This window comes from Equus asinus, chromosome 3, assembly GCF_041296235.1.
Source record: "Equus asinus isolate D_3611 breed Donkey chromosome 3, EquAss-T2T_v2, whole genome shotgun sequence".
Taxonomy (NCBI): domain Eukaryota; kingdom Metazoa; phylum Chordata; class Mammalia; order Perissodactyla; family Equidae; genus Equus; species Equus asinus.
Genome location: NC_091792.1, coordinates 140,604,614 through 140,623,797, shown reverse-complemented (window position 1 = coordinate 140,623,797; position 19,184 = coordinate 140,604,614). Strand labels below are relative to the sequence as shown.

The following is a 19,184-nucleotide window of genomic DNA, read 5'->3' as shown; positions in this document are numbered from 1 at the left end:
TTCTCTGGAAATCATGAAGTGTGATTTTTTTGCTCTTTGTTTTTGATAGATTACTTTAAGTTAAGAAAATTAATTTCTATTCCTATTTTGCTAAGAATGATTTTTCCTTTAAATCGCTTGATGTTAAATTTTACCAATTTTTTTTTCTGCACGATTTGAGGTGATCAGTTGTTTTCATTTTCTTTTTTCTTTTCAAGATTGGCACCTGAGCTAACATGTTGCCAATCTTTTCTTTTTTTTCCCCCTTCGTCTTCTCCCCAAAGCCCCCAGTACATAGTTGTATATATTCTAGTTGTGAGTGCCTCTGGTTGTGCTGTGTGGGATGCCACCTCAGCATGGCCTGATGAACGGTGCCATGTCCATGCCCAGGAACCAGCGAAACTTTGGGCCGCTGAAGCAGAGCACACGAACTTAACCACTCAGCCACTGGGCTGACCCCTATTTTTCTTTATTCTGTTGAATTTTAATCTGTTTAAATAAATTCCTTTGAATGTCAGTGAAACTATTTTCGTTACAATGTGCAGTTTCTATAATAAATTGGATTTGGTTTACTATATTATTTTGGATTTGGTTTGCTATATTATTTTACTTAGGGTTTTTACATCTTTGATCGTACATTAGATTAGCCAATAATTTTCCTTCTCGACACTCTTCCTTTGATTTTGGTATCAAGGTTATATTAGCATCACAAAATGAGTCAAGGAATACACTTTATTTTTCCATTCCATTCTTTTCTACTCTTATAGAGGCAGTATAATGTAGTGGTTAAGAATTTGGGCTCTATAACAAGATTGGTTGGATTTGAATCTTTACTCCACCGTCTTATATATATCTCACTCCCCTCTCCATCTTATATGTTAATGTTGTCTAGTGTTTTGTTTTGAATGTCCCACAAAACATTTATTTTTTGTGTATGCTTATAGGAGGTATTTTCTCTGAGTCTCAGCTTCCTGTCTGTGAAGTGTAACCTACCTGTGAAGTTATTTTGTAATTTAAGTTAAATAATACCCGTAAAACACTTAGAACAGACCCTAACCCGTAATAATCCCTAATAAATGTTTTGAATTTTTTTCTATACTCTGAAATAGTATAAGATACAGATTACTTGTTCTTTGGAGATTTTGGAGAAATTACTTAGAAATTGAGCTTGGCGTGTATGCGTGTGTTTGTTGGAGGGAAGGGGACAGATTTTTTTAACTATTGTTTCAGCTTATAATGGTTAAAAGTCTAGATTTCCTAAGTTATATGTTTCTAGAATATTGTCTGTTTTATCTGAATTTTAAAATTTGTTGGCTTGAAGTTGTCCATAGTATTTTATATGGTTTTTTAAAATCTTACTTACATCTTTAAATCTTCTTTTCATTTCCCCTCCCTTGATTAATCTGGCATAATTTGTCAGTTTTATTTCACTCTTTCATTCCTCAAAGAACTAACTTGTTAGTATTGTTGATATTCTCCATTTATTTCTGCTATCTTTTATTTCCTTTATTGCAATGTACTTTTTTGTTTGTTTTAACATTTAGGCACCTAGCTTACGAATTTTTCAGTCCTCCTTGTTTTCCTTAGTGTATGACTTTATGGCTGTGAATTTCCCTCTGAGAACCACATTAACCTAATCCACAAGTTTTGATATGTATATTTTATCATCTAGTTTTAAAATGTTTCAAACTTCTAATATATCTCTTCCTTGAAATCTGAATTATCTGGAAGTATGTGTTTCAGTTTCCAAATGTATGTTTGTTTTGTTTTGGTTTTTGTTCAGTGGTTGTTTTTTAAAAACGTCTTTACTGATTGATTTCTAATTGTGTTGTGGTTAAGGAATAGTATCTATATGACATTTATTCTTTGGTATTTCCTGAAACTTGTTTCATGACCTAGTGCTTATTTGATCAAATATTTTAAATTTCCATTAATATCTGAAAAGTACCTTTTCTTAATATTTAATTATAGGGTACTGTATTGTTGGCTAAATCAGGTGTGATGATAAAATCTATATACTTAGACATTTTTGTCTGCTTTTCTATCAGTTGCAGAGGGATGTTTGTTAAAATCTCCCACATTTATCAATTTATCCCTGTAATTCTGCTTATTTCCATTTTATATGGTTTGAACCAAGTTATTTGGTGAATACAAGTTCAGGTGTAATATCTTTTTTAAATATTAGCTATTCCTTTTATAATTATGTAGAGACTTTATGAGTAATAATAATTTTTGCCTTTAAGTTTGTATTATCTGATATTAAAATAACTAGAATAGTTTTCTTTTGATTAATATTTGCCAGCATGTCTTTTCTCTTTAAAATTTTTCCATCATCAGGCTCTAGATATGTCTGTATAGCAATAGCAATAGCTGGTTTTATTTTGCATCTCATTTGAAGATCTCAGTGGCCAACTAATTTGATTGTTATATTTAATATGCTTGCTAATCTGTTTGGATTTATCTCTGGCATACTATTTTGTGGTTTCTTTTTTCCCCACCTCAGCTTCTCTCTCATTCTCCTAAAGGATCTTCAGATGCTTTAATTTCAGTCGGTCCTCTCCCCATCTTATATGTTATAATGTTACCTAGTATTCTCTTACGTTTTGAATACCCCATAAGTCATTTTTTATTGTTATTGTTTAGATATACTTATGTCTTTTCTTTATTCATAGTTGCATTTTGCTTTTTACCCCTTCCTTTTCTCTTCTTCTTCCTTGAAAATATATTCCTTGGTAAAAGGTCTTTCAGTGAGCGATTGGGAGCAGTGAATTCTCTCAGCCTTTGTCTGAAAATGTATTTTCACTCTCACTTGAGAATAATATTTTAGCTTGGTGTCAAATTCTAGATTAACAATTATTTCTCCCTTACTATTTTGAAGATATTTGTCATCATTTTCAGGCTCCTTATTCTTAATATTGAGAAATTTTAGTCAAATTGTTCCAGTTTGTTTTTAGGTATTCTCTCATTTCTCCCTGATTCCTTAGGAAATGTTTTCATTGTCTTTTGTTACGCAGTTTCACTATAAATTGGTTAGGTGTTGATTTTTTCCCCCTGATACTTGATGTGTTTTTTGAATCTGAGGATGTATGTCTTTTTCAATTATGAAAAAATTATTAGCCACTTTCTCTTTAAATATTATTTTTCTTTATTCACTCCTACAGGAATAGTAATTATATAGAAATATTAGGACTAATGAATATTAGCCTGTTAGTTGTATGTTGGATCTTATTTTATCTTCCACATCTGAGCCTTTTTTTTATATAGTCTTTTTATCTATCTGTGCTGCATTCAGAGACGTTTCCTCAGATCTGTCTTCTAGATTACTTATTCTTTCTTCAGCTCTAATTTTGTTTAAGCCATCCTCTGAATTTTTCATTTCAATGACTATGTTTTTATTTCTGTTAGTTCTCCTTGATTCTTCATAAAATCTACCCATTTTCCCACTTTTTAATGCCTTGTTTTTTTCTCGTATTTTCAAGTTATTATTTTATAGTTTAATGATTTTAAACATCTTTATTTTTTAGTTTTACTTGATAATTGTATTATTTGATGTTCTTGATTGATTATTGCATCTGTTTTTTGAATTTGCATAGTAAACCTTCTGTTGTATATCTTTTACTGAACTGTTTTAATGGGACTTGCTTTTTTTTTTTCTTTTCCCTGGAAACACTTTGTGAGGGGTAGGAGTACTCCTCAAAATGGTTTCCGTTGCTTCTGGCAGTAGTTTCAAGGGTATCACTTATTCAGGGCCAGTTTTTTTGTTAACTTTTGGGATTAGGGTTTCACAGGCCCTTCTGATAGTATAAACTTGAACTGCAAACTAATGTGAATTAGCTTGTATTGAGTTTGAGTATTGAATACCCAGAGTATTGAGTTTTTCACAAGAGCCTTTTTAACTCCCTGTTTCCAGAGATCATGCATTGAAGGAAGTTTCTTTGTTCGTTGGTCAGAGTTCTAATGTACCCTTTTATTGAAGGATGTAGCCTATCTAGGCCTAGGCTTTTATCCAGAGCCTTCACTTACAATTACACCTCATTTGGGCCCAAGAAATCATTTATATCCCCAAATTAAAATCCAAACGCTTAAATTACTGAGACTGAGAACCTCCCACAGCAGTTCCAGCATCACTCATAGGCCTATTAGCTCTTACTTTTAGTCTCTCTATGTTGACATCTGAGAATTTTCTCTTCCTCCTTACAAACTCACCTATGCATTTAAAAGTATGGTTATATTTTATTCAGCATATCAGGATGTTTGAGGGTATTTAAAGTGTGTTGTTGGAGGTAGGGAAATAGTGGTCAGGTTACCTTTGACTGCCATATTGCTAGAATCAGGAGTTCATATATTATTTATTATTTTTGTTGTTTGTAGCAGGGGGAATCCTTTATTACAAAACAAAAATTTATCTTCTCTGCCATAAGAAAATACAGCTTGAAAAATAGGGTCATATTAAACTGCTATGCTTCTATATGTAATTATTAACGGTAGAATGAAAAATTATCTCAGAAATAAATTTCTATATAGTGAACTTTAGTGTTTCATTTTACTACTCTTATATATCACAAGAGGAGATGGATGTCCACCATCATTGGGAATTAATAATAGCCTGAAGATATCCTAAAACATATTTACATTTGTAAAGGAAAGCTTGTTACAAGGTCAAAGTGCACTGATTTTTAATCCTACATGAATTTTATGGTGTTTTAACTGTATGCAGCCCTGTCTAAGCCTCTTGAAGCAACAAGGAAGAAGGACCCTCAACTCTAAGTGTGTATAACTCTAATGCAGTTATACATTAGGAAAATTTGTACATTTTTCTTGGCAAAAGAGATGGCAACATATGTAAAAAGAAAACTTTTGGAAAAGATTTTAGAGTTGTAAACAATTTCTAGATGTGACCCATTTATAGATTCTCGTCTTTATGTTATATTCTTTATTGGATTACTTAGAATTTTCCTCATATAAACTATTTACTTTCTTCTTAAAGGTTCATGCAATATCTTTCCATCTCTGTGAGTAGTACTCATTTTTCCAAGCAGTAAATCTTGATTCTTCTCAGCCCTTCTCCTCACATCTACAGTCATGACTGAATCTGGCTACACTTTACTGCATATTCCACATAACCAGTGATCGATGAGAATGGTTGTAGTACATGCTGAGACTTGTGGAACTTAATTATCTGTGTCACTTTGGGCACATTCTTTTAGTATTTGTAGGATATTGTTTCTTCTTTGGCAAAGTGATAACTTCAGACTAAAGATTGTCAGGGTCTCTTCTTGTTTTCCAATCTATAAATCATTATAAACAAGTGAGAGAAAATTCTAGTTGCCTACTAAATTACAAATATTTTCATAGTATATAATTTATGTTTGGAAGAAGCCGTGTACAGTTCTGAGGGAGGTGGTCAAAAATTCTGAAAATATTCCCTTTAATTTCACCTCATTTTCTCCTTATCAATCTTTTGCTATTTCCGTAATTTTTTCTGTTCGAACCATTCATTGAGTCACTCAGTAAATACTTATTGTGTGTCTGCTTTTTGCCTGGCACTGTGCTACTTGTGATGCAGTGTTAAACATGATACACAATTACTGCCTTCGTGGAACTTACAGTCTAATGGAGGACAGACAAGCAATGTGCTGAGATAAGTTACATGATGGGGAAATATACTGTGGTATTGCCATGTGAGCGCAAGAGGGCAAACACTGACCTCAAACTTGGAGGGTTTGGAAACTTCCTGGAGGAACTGCCATTTAGCAAAGTCGTGAGATGGGAGGTCAAGGAAAAGTTGGGGAAAGGAGGCATGGAGGCAAGAGAGAATAATTCTGGGAGCTGAGAGAGGTGTACTGTTCCCAGTGTTCTGTAACAGAGAAGAGGGACACAAGTTCCAAAATAGAAGCTAGGTAAATAGGGCATTCTAAGCCATCTTAAGGAGTTTGACTTTATTCTAATCCTAAAAGTAATGGGGAGGCATTTAAGGGTTTTAAGCAATAAAATGTTACATTCCTTTTCCAATTTAGAGTGATCAGGCAGGCTGCAGTATGGAGAATAAATTTAAGGAGAAAGATCAGTTATTAGGCTGGTACAGTAGTCCAGCATAACGCAGCAGTGGTGGGGATGTAGGGAAATGAACAAATCTGAGAGTTATTAAGGAAGTAGAATTGGAAACACTTTATGATTAACTAGATGTGGATTATGATGGACGAAGAAGAGTCAAGAATGCCTGTTGTTAACTTAATTAACTGGGTGAGTGGTGGGGTTATTTACCAAGGAAAGGAACACAGAAGGAGTGGGTTTGGGGAGGAAAATGTTGAATTCAGTTTGGGCATCTATAGGGCATCCAAGTGTCCAGTACGTAGTTGGCTGCAAGGTTCTAAAGTTTAGGAAAAAGATTAAAGCTGGAGTTACTGATTTGGGCTTCTGTAGTCTGCAAATGATCATTGAAGTCATGAGAGTGGATGAAATTTCTCAAGAAGAATAAGTGGAACAAGACTAGAATGAGGCCTAGAGCAGAACTTTGAAGAAGACCAACACTTTAGGGAAAGTTAAATACAGAGCGGGGTGAGAACGTGGTTAAGAGAAGTTAAGGAGAGGACAAAGTAATAGCAGGTGCTGGTCCAATGTCGAGGAAGATTGAGATACTCACTGACTTTAGCTGCAAGGAAGTAGATTATAACTTTGTTGAGAATAATTGTAGTGAAATTGTGTGGAAACATTTTACGGTTCCTCTGATGAATGAGTGAAGATGAAATAGTAGAGAAAGTAACATAGAGAATTGTTTTTCATAAGAGCAGGGAGAGAGATGTCAGCTGAAAAACAGTCTAGGTAGAGGAGGGTTTTTTTTTTGTTGCTGTTGTTTATCTGTTTTTTAAGTTTGTTTTTTCAGCGTTGGTTTTTAAATACTGACGGGAAATAGAAAGGGAGAAGATGAAAATAAAGGCAACAGAAGGGATAATCCATAGGTAAAGTCCTTGAGCTTGGGGTAGAGCATGGGACAGATAAGTGGAAGGAACAGAATCTGTGAACTAGAAAGGTAGAAAAATGGTCAGAATCTAAATTGTCTGATTTCAAATATGGAGCAGTTCCAAATGATGGCAAGACGAGGCATGAGGGTGAGTGGTAGAGTTGGAGGTAAATGTCATATGAGAAGAGATAAAAACCATGGTTAAAGTGTTGCGTAGGTCTTACAAATGGGATTGCTCAAGTTCGTGATAGGTTGGGTGGACTGGTAAGAGAGAGAAAGAATGACCAGGAAGTGACTAGTGAAGTGGAGGTGAAAAATTCACGTGACTTAATAGTGTGGGCTTCAGAAGGAACACATTTTCATAAAAGGGTGTAGGAGTAAGGGTGTACAGACAATACTGGGGAGTGAGAAGGCCACCAACCTGATGTTCTGACGCTGTATATGAAGTATACAAGAATAAACAGCTTCAGCTTGAGAAGTTGTTCTTAGGAGAGTTATGCTTCAATTAAGGCAAAGAAATGGAGTGCCTATTTAATGACGATACTAAGCACGTAGAGGAAGTTTGTATACTATCTGCATGCATCTAGACTGCAACTGATAGCAGAAACAAGAGAATCTAAGACTTCTGGTTAGTTCCACAATAATCAGTGTTCAAGAAACAAGTTTTGGTCTGACCTCTGCCTAACTAGCTGTGAGACTGTGTATGCGGTATTTAAATGATCCTTGATTTAAAACTTCTTAAAGTACAAACATGTTGCACTAACTCAAGAGATAAACATTAAAAAATCCAACCGATTTTTTACTGATAGTTTTCTTCTTTTAATGTTAAAATTCATGAAAAGGATGGCAACAAAGTACAGATTCCTTATAAATATGTTGTATTTTTAAATTTAAGGATTTATCTTGGGTAAATTTTTAACCCTTTTTGGTTAGTAATGTCAAATTTTATATTAAAGCCTCATGTGTTTATGTTCACTTCTGTTCATTTTTTAGACCTGTTTTCAGTTTTATTTTTTATTTCTTAATTTTCCTGAGGAGCAGTATAGGTGATAGAGGATAGTAATAATTGTGCAGTTACTTACTTCAATAATGGTAGATTAAATGGTGACATATTAGTAACATCAGTTCTCTTTTTTTGTGTGTTTGTATTGTGCATAAAAGGCGCATAGGATTTTATGAGTGTTTTTATTTATTCATGTTTGGTTTTCAGGGGCCATGGCTAAACCTGCGGGGTCATTAGCCAGAAGCAGTAGCTTGTGTCGCTCTCGTCGCAGCATTGTGCCGTCCTCACCGCAGTCTCAGCGTGCGCAGCTTCCTCCACATGCTCCTCACTCGTCACACCCTCGGCATCCCCACCATCCCCAGCACACACAGCACTCATTGCCTTCCCCTGATCCAGATATCCTGTCAGTGTCAAGTTGCCCTGCTCTGTATCGAAATGAAGAGGAGGAAGAGGCCATTTACTTCTCTGCTGAAAAGCAATGGTATTGGCACTGAGTGAACTACAGTATATGTTGGGCTGGGTGGATGTGAAGTGGCATGTAGGAGGTGGGAGTGGGGTGGGTAGGAGTGGTGCCTTATATGAATTTTCTATTGCTACGTAAGGAGTTACCAGAAACATAGTGGCTTCAAGCAAAACACATTTATTAGCTCTCAGTTCTGTATGCCGAAATCCAAGTGTGATGTTGCTGCTCAGGGGTTCACAAGGCTGAAATCAAGGTGTTGGATGGGCATTTTTCTTATCTGGAGCTTGGGAGCCTCTTCACAGCTCACTTGGAGGTGGCAGAGTTCAATTCCATGTGGTTATACCACTGAGGTCTGGTTTCCGTGCTTGCTTTTAGCCACGGGCTACTCTCAGTTCCTAGAGCCTGCCTACTATTCCTTGCTACATGTGGCCTCCATCTTCAAAGCCAGCAACAGACAATATCCCTTCTGTCAAAGCTCTCCTTTGCTTTAAATCTCTAACTTCCTCCATCTCTAATCACTAGATCCAAATTTAAAAGGCTCACCTGGATACTAATCTATCTTAAGATCAACTGGTTTGGGGCCTTAATTACATCTTCAGATCCCTTCATAGCAGCACCTACATTAGTGTTTGATAGAATAACTAAGTGGAGAAGATGTGTGTAAACCAGGGCTAGGAATTTGGGGACCATCTTAGAATTCTGCCCACTACAGACATAGGTAGGTTTTTTGAGGTATAACTGCTTAGAGGCCATTGCACACAATTGACTCAAATCTCAGAACATAAACTAGTCAGTTTTATTTGTAAAATATAAAGGTATGAACTTAAATATACTTGAGCCAAAGAAACATTAAGTATGACTGAATTTTTGAAATATTTGTTGCCACTTAATGATTTTTTCTGTCATATGCTGGTACTTGCTAGCAGTCAAGAGGTATCAGTTGCCAAAGGTTTAAGAAAATATTGGGAATTAGAGGAGGAAATTATATTCGTAACAGTTTTTTCTATAAAATGAATATAGCAGCAATATATTCTGGTCAAGCTTAAGGACCCAGTGCTCCATGAGACCTCTTGCTCCTGAGGTTCTCCCTTTCTAAACCACATTCCTCTTCTGGAGCAGTACAGTGTTAAATGACAGAAAAGCTGGTATTAATTTCTGATTTTACCACTTAGTAGTTGTGTGGCCCCGAAATCTTTATTGTCCTCATGAGAAATAAAACCAAAGAGAATGGGCTGGATGCTTTCCATGAATGATCCCTGGTAGCTCTCTATCATGTGATTCTTCAGTTGACATCATCAAATAATCATTTTTCATACATAGTTTTTGATCTACTAGTGAAAGTAGATCTTATGATTAGCCAAGTGATCATTATAGCGTATTCCAAAGCAGAGAGTACAGGTTGTGTATCCTCATTGCACCTGGAGAATTTCATGCAGCTTTTCTTGGTTAGCATTGTGTGATTAATTTTTTGTATAACTTTTGCAACATAACTACAGTCACCAGCAAGACGGTGCTACTGACAAAATCATAGTCACCAGCAAGATGGCGCTACTGACAAAACTTAAGTTTTTGTGGGCTTATGGAAATTAGTAGGAAAACTCTAGAGCTGTGCTGCCCAATGGAATTTTTTGCATTGATGGAAGTGTTCAGTCCTCATTTCAAATAGCAATGTCAGAAATTCTCAGGTAGCTCATAAATATGAGGAGAACTTAGATTCAGAAAACTTTTCTCCTCTCCATTTTCATTGTTTTAAGTGTTGAACCACAGAATCCTTACATAGTACATAGCAATAACAACTACATTTACTGTTTATTGATCTTTTATGTTCTATGCATTATGCACTTGTACATTCCTTTAAACCTCTGCTTGAGTTAAGTCTTGTCATATGTGCGTTAAACTTATATGAATTCAACTGCACATCACTGTGGGGGAAAAAGGAAATAGAAAAATAACATAAATGGTACACATAATTAAGTTCAACATTCCAAAGAATATATGCTCTAGAAAAAAATGGGAGATTTTAAGGTCTGCTAAACCCACACTACAAACCTGACTAGTTATGCAGAAGAAGCAACACTTCAGATTGTTACTTGTTTTGGAATTAGGATGTTAGAACTGGAAGTAATGTTAGAGGTTAATCAAATTCTCTTACTTTAACAGACAGGAAAATTGAGACCTGTTTAAATTAAATGGTTTGCCCAAGGTTGTACAGCTGATTAATGGCAGGACCAGGACAGGAATCTAGGTCTCCTAGTTTAGATCGGTATTCTTTTCACACATTATTGAGATTAGAGACTAGTTTTTGAAATATTTTTAACCTAGCTTAGAATTTCACACACAAAGCAGCCAAACCAAGTAGCAGAATAGGAGGTAAATTCAGAAAATTGTAACTAAATCAGCTTCTGGCTTTGGAAGTTGAACAGCTTCAGGAAACAGTGATGTATGCTGTTCGATTAATGGACATCCACTCCAAAAAGAAGCCTAGCAGAAAAGTCCCTACCAATGATTGATTTCTGAGTCATTTCTTCCTATCTGAACTGCCTCCTGCCCTCTGTTAGCACTCCCTGTTATCAAGTTGTGAAAGCATTGGAAAATTGTGTAGCACATGTAACTGTATTGTATGAAAGCTTTGTTTAAGTCTGTATTTGCCCAGGGGATTTCGTACCTTCTGAGAGCTTATAGTGTAATAAAGACAATCTTCACATACATGTTTGAGTAAAGTACATAGAAATGACTAAATATTTTTGGCAATCCAATATATATCTAACATATGGTATTAACATAAAATAGATGTCAAAAGTAATAAACATGCATATCATAACATGAATAATGATAGTAATCATAGGTCATCCAAGGTGAGAGATCATTTAGTCCATTCATTCTATAAATATAAATGTAGTCCTTGCAGTGTGCGGTGCACTTTCTAATAACTTGAGCTGCCAAGACAAGTGAGACAAGGTCCTAGCCTGGTTCTAGCTGGTGGCTTATAATCATGTGTGTTCTTGCCTTTCTATTCTGTCTTCAGCTCTCTTACTTCTCCCACCTTATTTCTAGTTACTTTCTACCTTGACCCTACTTTTCATTTCTTAATCATTCTTTTCATAGAATGAACAATATTTACGTCAGGCATGGTACATACAAAAATGATTAAGGCATGATCCCTAGTCTTCAAGATCTCCTTTCTTTCCTCTTCTCTCTTTCTCTCCCTTTCCCCCTCCCCTCCTTTCTTTCTTTCTTTCTTTCAACATATTTATTAAATACCCACCGTGAGCTTGCCACTATTCCAGTACAGAGAATACAGAAGTTAATAAGATTCCCTGTCCTCATTAAGTTTCTTTTCTTCTGGGGAAACTGACTGTAAATAAGTTAACATAAAATATCATTTTATGTAGTGGTAAATTCTGGGATGATAAACAAAGGCAGGTAAAAGGAAAGAGAATGCTATTTTAGATAGGGTGGGTAGGGGAGGCATCTCTGGAAAGAGAGCGTTTGAGCAGTGACCCAAATGACATGGAGAAGTAAGCCTTGTAGAGATGGAGGGGAAGGAAATATGGGGCGCAGGAAACATGTGCAGAAGCCCTGAGGCAGTCACAAGATGGACACATGGGAGGAACAAGGAGGATGCCGTGGTGGAATGAGGCAGAAATGGTAGGGCATGCAGCTTGGCGGCGGGGGTAGCTGTGAACCTGATGGGACAGCACTCTGTGGACTTGGCGAGGACTTTGGATTTTAGTCTGAGTATGAAAGGAAGCATTGGAAAGTTGAGCAAGAAAATGATGTTCCCTGATTGCATTTTTAAAAACCACTTTAACAGCCATGTAGAGAAGTAACTAAGAGGGAGGAAGAAGAATGGAAGCAGGGAGACCAGTTAGGAAGCTGTCGCAATCACTGAGGTGACCTCATGGTGGTTTAGGAAGAGGGATGGTAGCAGCGGGAGAGTGAGAAGTGGTGGGTTTGAGATATGTTTTGAAGGAATGGCTGAAAGCATTTACTGTATGTTGGGTTTGAGGTTGTGAACTTTATTTTTTCTCTCTTTATTTCTCTTCTCTCTCTGCTATGGAGAAAGGGGGGCAAATCACAAAGGAATAAACCTGTAAGAATTTATTGAATGTCTCCTTTTTGAAAAACAGGATTATCTCATTGACTTTCATCTCCCATCCATGCCCCCACCCTGTTGCACCTTAACTCCTTTCCTCCTTTTTTTAAACTTGGGAGAACTTAACATTTTAGCGTAGCACATTCCTTTCTTCCTTCCTTAGGAAGTTATATTTCATCAATTTAAATGACTGAAAAATTAAATAAAGGGATAGGCAGCTACTAAAAGTCATCTTTTCAGATACACAATGTCAACTATGTGATTTAGAAAGAAAAATACTCAGTATTGAAACAAAACACAAAAGTAGCTGAAATAAGAAAAAAATCTGTGAAATTTAAACATTTCCATTTCTCTTGACAACTGAAGAAAGTGTAACTTAAATTATAATGTTTCTCAGATTAGAATATTTCATTGTTATAGTTTATGTTAAAAATTACACATTGAGTTATTTAAAGTAGTAATTTTCTAATTTTATTGAAATGTGTATAGAACTTCAGTATTTTCCCCTTTTACATTCCAATAGATTAAACGATGGAAGTTGTTTGAGTTAGAATTAGTTAGAACGTCTGCTGGTACTCTTCAGAACATATTGATTTAAAATTTTGCCTTTGCCTCTCTCTCATGCAGGGAAGTGCCAGACACAGCTTCAGAATGTGACTCCTTAAATTCTTCCTTTGGAAGGAAACAGTCTCCTCCTTCAAGCCTTGAGATATACCAAACTTTGTCTCCTCGAAAGATATCGAGAGATGAGCTGTCTCTAGAGGATTCATCCAGGGGAGATTCACCCATAACTGCAGAAATCTCTCGGGGTTCTCCTGATTGTGTAGGTCTGACAGAAACGAAGAGTATGATCTTCAGTCCTGCAAGCAAAGTGTACAATGGCATCTTGGAGAAATCCTGTAGCATGAACCAGCTTTCTAGTGGCATCCCGGTGCCTAAACCTCGCCACACATCGTGTTCCTCAGCTGGGAACGACAGTAAACCAGTTCAGGAAGCCCCAAATGTTGCCAGGATAAGCAGCATCCCACATGACCTTTGTCATAATGGAGAGAAAAGCAAAAAGCCATCAAAAATTAAAAGCCTCTTTAAGAAGAAATCTAAGTGAACTGGCTGACTTGGTGGAATTCCATTCAAGTGGAATCTTTAAACTTTTATCTCCCACCCTCTACTCCCCCTTTTTGTTTTAATTTTAGGAATGTAACTCCATTGGGGCTTTCCATACTGGATGCCATAGTGGAATGTCCTTAAGGGCAACTGTCGATTGTTTGCTTATTTAAATGACTATATAAATCAATTCATCAAGCCAGTTATTACTGAAAAATCATTAGGAGATGAGACAGTTTACAGTCATTTCTGCCTATTTATTTCTGCTTTGTTGTTAGTGATGTATATACAACATTTTGTTGAAAGCCACTATGGACTTACAAGCTTTAATGGACTAGTAAGCCAGCATGGGCTTGCAAAATTTTCTTGTTTACCGGAGCATCTTCTTATCTTTCCACAGCTATTTACGTCCTGGACTAAATAACTTAAAAGAAGTAAAACTAATTGCACTACTGTTTTCCAGACTGGAAAAAAATCTCTGCAAGTGAAACTGTCTAGAGTTTATAAAATGACTATGGATGGGGGACTGTTTTCACTTTTAGATCAAAATGGGTTTTTAAGTAGAACCTAGGGTTTCTAATTGACTTGATTTCTGGAAATGAAAACCCACACTTTTATTATGGGAAGCTTCTTTAAATGCATTTAATATTATAAAGTTTCAAGTCCTGCTGTAAAGATCATGTTGTTTTGTTTTTCCCAGGGCTTTCACTGTGATTTACTGCATTGCAGGCTGTATGATAAAATATGAATAATTTAAAGACAGAAGGCTCTTGATTCCTTATGCAAGTGGAAGAGTTAAAACTTGATGGAAGGACTTAAAACATTCACAAGCTTAAACTGAGGGCGGGATGTGGGGATCCGGCACTTGTTTACAGACTTCAAATAACTGCAAAGGATTTATGGTTTGTGAAAAATTTGTACTGTGGAAAAGATAATAAATCAGAGACGTTATTGTGTGGGACTGTGCTGATTTTTATTGATAACACTCCACTAAAAACACTATATGTTTTCTGGAGAGCTATGTAAGCAGTCTTGTTGCTTAATTGCAATATAAGAAATAGTGATGTTTTGGAAATAAGTTGTCAACAAATTTCTTTCTATTTTATATTGTTTGTCATATTTTTATGTAGTTTGAAATGTTTAAATGTTCTAATATCAAGATTAACAAATATAAATTTATGGTGCATTTAGGTTGTGTTGTATTAATTTGTAAAGTTTGGGGTTTGTTAAACTGATAGATTATTGCAAGGGTAGCTTTTACTGTGAAGATTGTCACACGGAGCAACAAAGTACGTTAAAATCTGGGGAGTTTCTGCTTAAACTCCTTCTTTTAAAAATTCCATCATAAATGCACTGTGGTTAATGCAATGTGGATGGACGTTTGGGTGAACAGCTGATACATATTAACTAGAATGGTTTTTCAGCATTATGGCTAAAATACGTAATGTCCAATCCAGTCCCGTTTAGATGAAAATGCTGATTGATAAACAAGAAGTTTGAGATTTGCTCCAAGAAAATACTTTATTAAGAATATGAACAGTTTCCTGTAAATTGTGATTGTTTATTCTTTTTAGTACTGTTGTAAAACTGTTAAGGTCTTGAATGATGTTCATAGACACAGATATTTATATATTTAATAGTCAGTGCTGTAAGGGCAAAAATTAATTGATTGAAACAAACAGTGTTTTGGAAAAATAAGATAAGATGACCTGAAAGCCCAAAAGTTGAGGAAGACAGGCTCTAAAGCTGTTTAGGAAGGGCGAAAAATTATGCATGAAGAATTGAAAAGCGTTCTGGAAAGTTTCTTCAGAGTGAAGGGGATACCTTATCTTCTTTCTCCTTCTTACAACCGGATGGGAGTTCTTCCCTTTGAAAATTGCAAAAGGGATGAGAACTTTGTAGTTGGATGGATAGAAATGGTAAAAGCCACTGGACCCTGGAGTGAAGCTGGGAGGAGGAATGGCTCTAGGGGCTCCCAGCAAAGCCAGCTGCTTGTTCAGAGTTAGAAGGGAATTCTGGATAAGAACCAGCTGGATGCTAGAACTTGTGGCTGAGGTGGGAGAGGCTGGCCTCAGTAGAGTGTGGGCCATCTTAAGTCAGGAAATGCTTTGTTTGTGCTAAATTTCACACACTCATTTATAGATGAATTCAACCAAGGGATATTTACTGCTTTATGGTTCTTATAATATTTACTTTGCATTAGTACAATGCTCTATATTTGTAAATTCAACAGAAAATAATTGAGTTTTGGAAAGCCATGATAATTTCTGTATTACATCATTTATACATTATTAAGAGTTGGGCATTAGTATAAATTTTAAAAATTATAGGCTGGCCACGTGGCCTAGTAGCTAAGTTCGGCGCACTCCACTTCAGCGGCCCACATTCGGTTGCCCGGCACAGGCCTACAGCACTTGCTGGTGGCCATGCTGTGGTGGTGACCCACACACAAAATGGAGGAAGATTAGCATAGATGTTAGCTCAGGGTAGATCTTCCTCAAGCAAAAAGAGGAATTGGCAACAGGTGTTAGCTCAGGGTGACTCTTCCTCAGCAACATAAATAATTACCTGTTTGTTACTTTATTTTACCCTTATAAAACTATGGTGTTTTCCTGATTTTAGAAGTAATATCTTCCTTATAAAAAACAATTCATGATTGAAAGTATAAAGAGGAAAAACAACAGCAAGCAGGTCAAATTCTACTGGCCAAAATAATCATTTTTAATATTTTGGTATGTTTTCTGCTAGATCATTTTCTATATATTGATATATATTTTACACAGTTGAAACAATACTATATGTTTAATTTCCTATCACGCTTTTTTACTTAATATAAGCATTTCTCTAGCATCATTAAAAACTCTTCATGAACATTTTAATGACTATATAATATCCCATTGTATAGATTTACTGTAATTTTTTAAGTCATTCTTTTATTATTTATCCTTAGTCTGCTTCCAAATTTCTGATATGTGGAATAATAGCATTTAACATTTATTGAGCACTCTCTGTGCCAGGCACTATTCTAAACTCTGCTATGTATTCTCATTTAATCTTCACACCAACCTTGTAAGGCAGGTACTTTTGTGTGTGTGTGTGTGTGTGTGTGTGTTTTTTAAGTCACCGATTTATTGATGAGGAAACTGAGCCCAGAAAATTAATAGTTTGCTGAAGGTCACATAGCTGGTACATGGTAGAACTGTGTTAACTTCTAAGTCATACCACATAAATTCAAATCAGCATTTTGATTCCTTAGAATATATATTTTTAGAAGTGTATAGAAGAGCATAAAGATATTTTTAGTTTATGTGTACATATGTATGTATGTATGTAGACGCTCACATGGTCTCACATATGTATCTTGAGTGTAACTGCTTTTAAGCTCGCTTATCCGTTTAGTCGTGTTTATACCCCCACACTTGAGTGTATGGGTGCCCTTTTACTTCACTCCATCTTTTCTGAATTATCATTTGGTTAAAACTTTGCTAATTTAATAGTAAGTAACGTCTAATGTGATTGGAAAGTTTCTTCATGTCATGTGTTTTTCATTTCAGTGAATTGTCTGTTCATGTTTTTTGCCCATTAAGTTCTTGGGGTCCCAGTATTTTCTAAACCTTTTACACAGTCTTTCAATTGTAGCTATTCTTGTATTCTTCATTTGCCAACTAAAACTGACTTTTAAAAATCATATATGTATTTTTCATGTTTATTTTAAAAAGTAAGTGAAAGAAAAACCTAGATTTAAGTTTTAGATCTCCTTTAGATTTAGTTTATTGATCTCCTATTTTTAGCTCTTGAATGAGAGAGTAGATTTTCCCCAAAAAATTACAGGTAAGAGACAGTGCAGAATTCGCTTAATGCATTGAACAAATATTTAATAGCCTACCGTGTACCAAGCGTCATGATAAGCTCTGGAGGTATAGAGACTAATGCAACCAGCACCTGCCCTAAGGGAACTTGGTGTCTAATAGGTGAGACAGAGCAAACAAAAATCCTTGTAGTAAGGGCAGTGATAGAAACGTAAACCAAATGTTGGGGTGATGGGAGCTAATGGGGAGAGAGATTATGTAGCTCAAAAGTGTTTATTAAATCAAAGGTTATTTAATTTAATGGTGTTAATTTGCTAAGGATGTGGAGAGATTTGCTGTGGCTGAAACATGGAGGTCCAAGGGCAAGTTAGGTTTAGGGCTTCTACTAACTAGTCATCTAGTTCCACCAAAGGAGCTTGCAATTACTGAGTTCCAGCAAAACACTTTGTAATAGCTGTGAGGGTGCTCATTTTAGGGTAGGTTGTTTACCAGAGAGAAACGCAGCATTTGAGCAAGCCCACATAAGCCCTGATAGTGCTGATAACAGACTGCTTCCTTCCCCACATCCCAGCCCTAAAACAGGGTAGTCTTTTCTGAAAGATGAGCCTTCACATTTACCCAGGTGGGCCTGATCCTCTCTCGAATCAATTGGTGTCAATGGGCTTCAGGCCACATTTCGGGATTTTACCTCTGTCCCTTGATTGGGCTTTCCTGAGGTTATCCACAAGTTTCCAAAGTGGCACTCAGAGGGTGCTCTCTACAGCAATGTTTGTCCAGAGAGGATGTTTTAGGGAGACGTGGGTCCAGATCTTGATGTCTTACCAGTGTGCAGGGATTAAGACAGAATGCCCCGGATCCTTTCCTGATTACAGTGTTTTGACTGCCAGATTCTCCGTGATCCTGATGTTCCAGCTTTGTTGGGTATGTTGCAACGTCTTCATCAGTCTCCAAAAGTGAGAGAGAGCAAGCAATGGGCTCAGGGTGAGCCAGGCCGTTCCCCTCCATCTCATGAGAACAGCTCTGCACATGGGCTCCAGGGAGGCACAGTTCCTCAGCCATTCCAGATCGCCAGGCCTTAAAGCAAGGGCAGAGCTGCTGCTGCTTCCCACGTCCTTCCTGGTTCGCCCCAGTAGGTTCTAGTTCCCTGTACAATGGACTCTAAGAAATCTTATCTGGGTCAAAATTGTTCTTCATCTCTTGCTTCAGATTGGCACATTTTAGTTTTAAATTGTGTTATATAGCAGCCACCCCAATGTTAGAGTTCTGTTAAGAATATCTTACGATTATTTCTTAGGTACCATCTGTTTATTTGAAGCTTCTTAGTTCTAAAATATCCATGTGGGCTAATGTCCCTTGTGTGAGAATAACTGCTGAAATACTCTCTAGACTTCTGGTCCCTGGGATGTGGTGGCACCAGATTCTAGGGAGACTGAAGGACACCACCCCTTAGGAACTGGAAAAGGTTTCTAGAATAAGAATGTGGCTTTTTTGTTTTATTTTTGAAAGAGAATCAAACTATTGAAGTTTGATTCTGCTTGAAAAAGCGTTTTATTAACACCCAAGATATGCTTCTGTAGCCAAAAAGAAAAATGACAAGAAATTAAAAAGGTTAGATGGGGGGACAAAGTGAAGCCTGGGTACAATAGTGAGCTACTATACCAGAGGTTGCCTTTGAGCTTTAACGTGAAGGTAAGAAAATGACTAGAAATAGGGCCAACCATGGGACCTTGGGAAAGGAGGGACGAGGGAGGAAAGGGTGCGTTTATTGT

The 19,184-nt window shown here is 36.4% G+C and overlaps 1 protein-coding gene across 3 annotated transcripts in view; it reads left to right on the top strand.

The window, feature by feature from the left end:
* STIM2 (stromal interaction molecule 2) overlaps positions 1–14,796 on the top strand; it is a 172,185-nt gene extending 157,389 nt beyond the window's left edge. For all 3 annotated transcript variants that reach the window (XM_044767670.2, XM_044767669.2, XM_070506103.1), the window contains 2 exons: positions 8,151–8,424; positions 13,130–14,796. In XM_044767670.2, coding sequence (XP_044623605.2) covers positions 8,151–8,424; positions 13,130–13,607 — 752 coding nt within the window. In that variant the 3' untranslated portion in view covers positions 13,608–14,796. The remainder of the gene's footprint in view (positions 1–8,150; positions 8,425–13,129) is intronic.
* Positions 14,797–19,184: the final 4,388 nt, after the last annotated feature.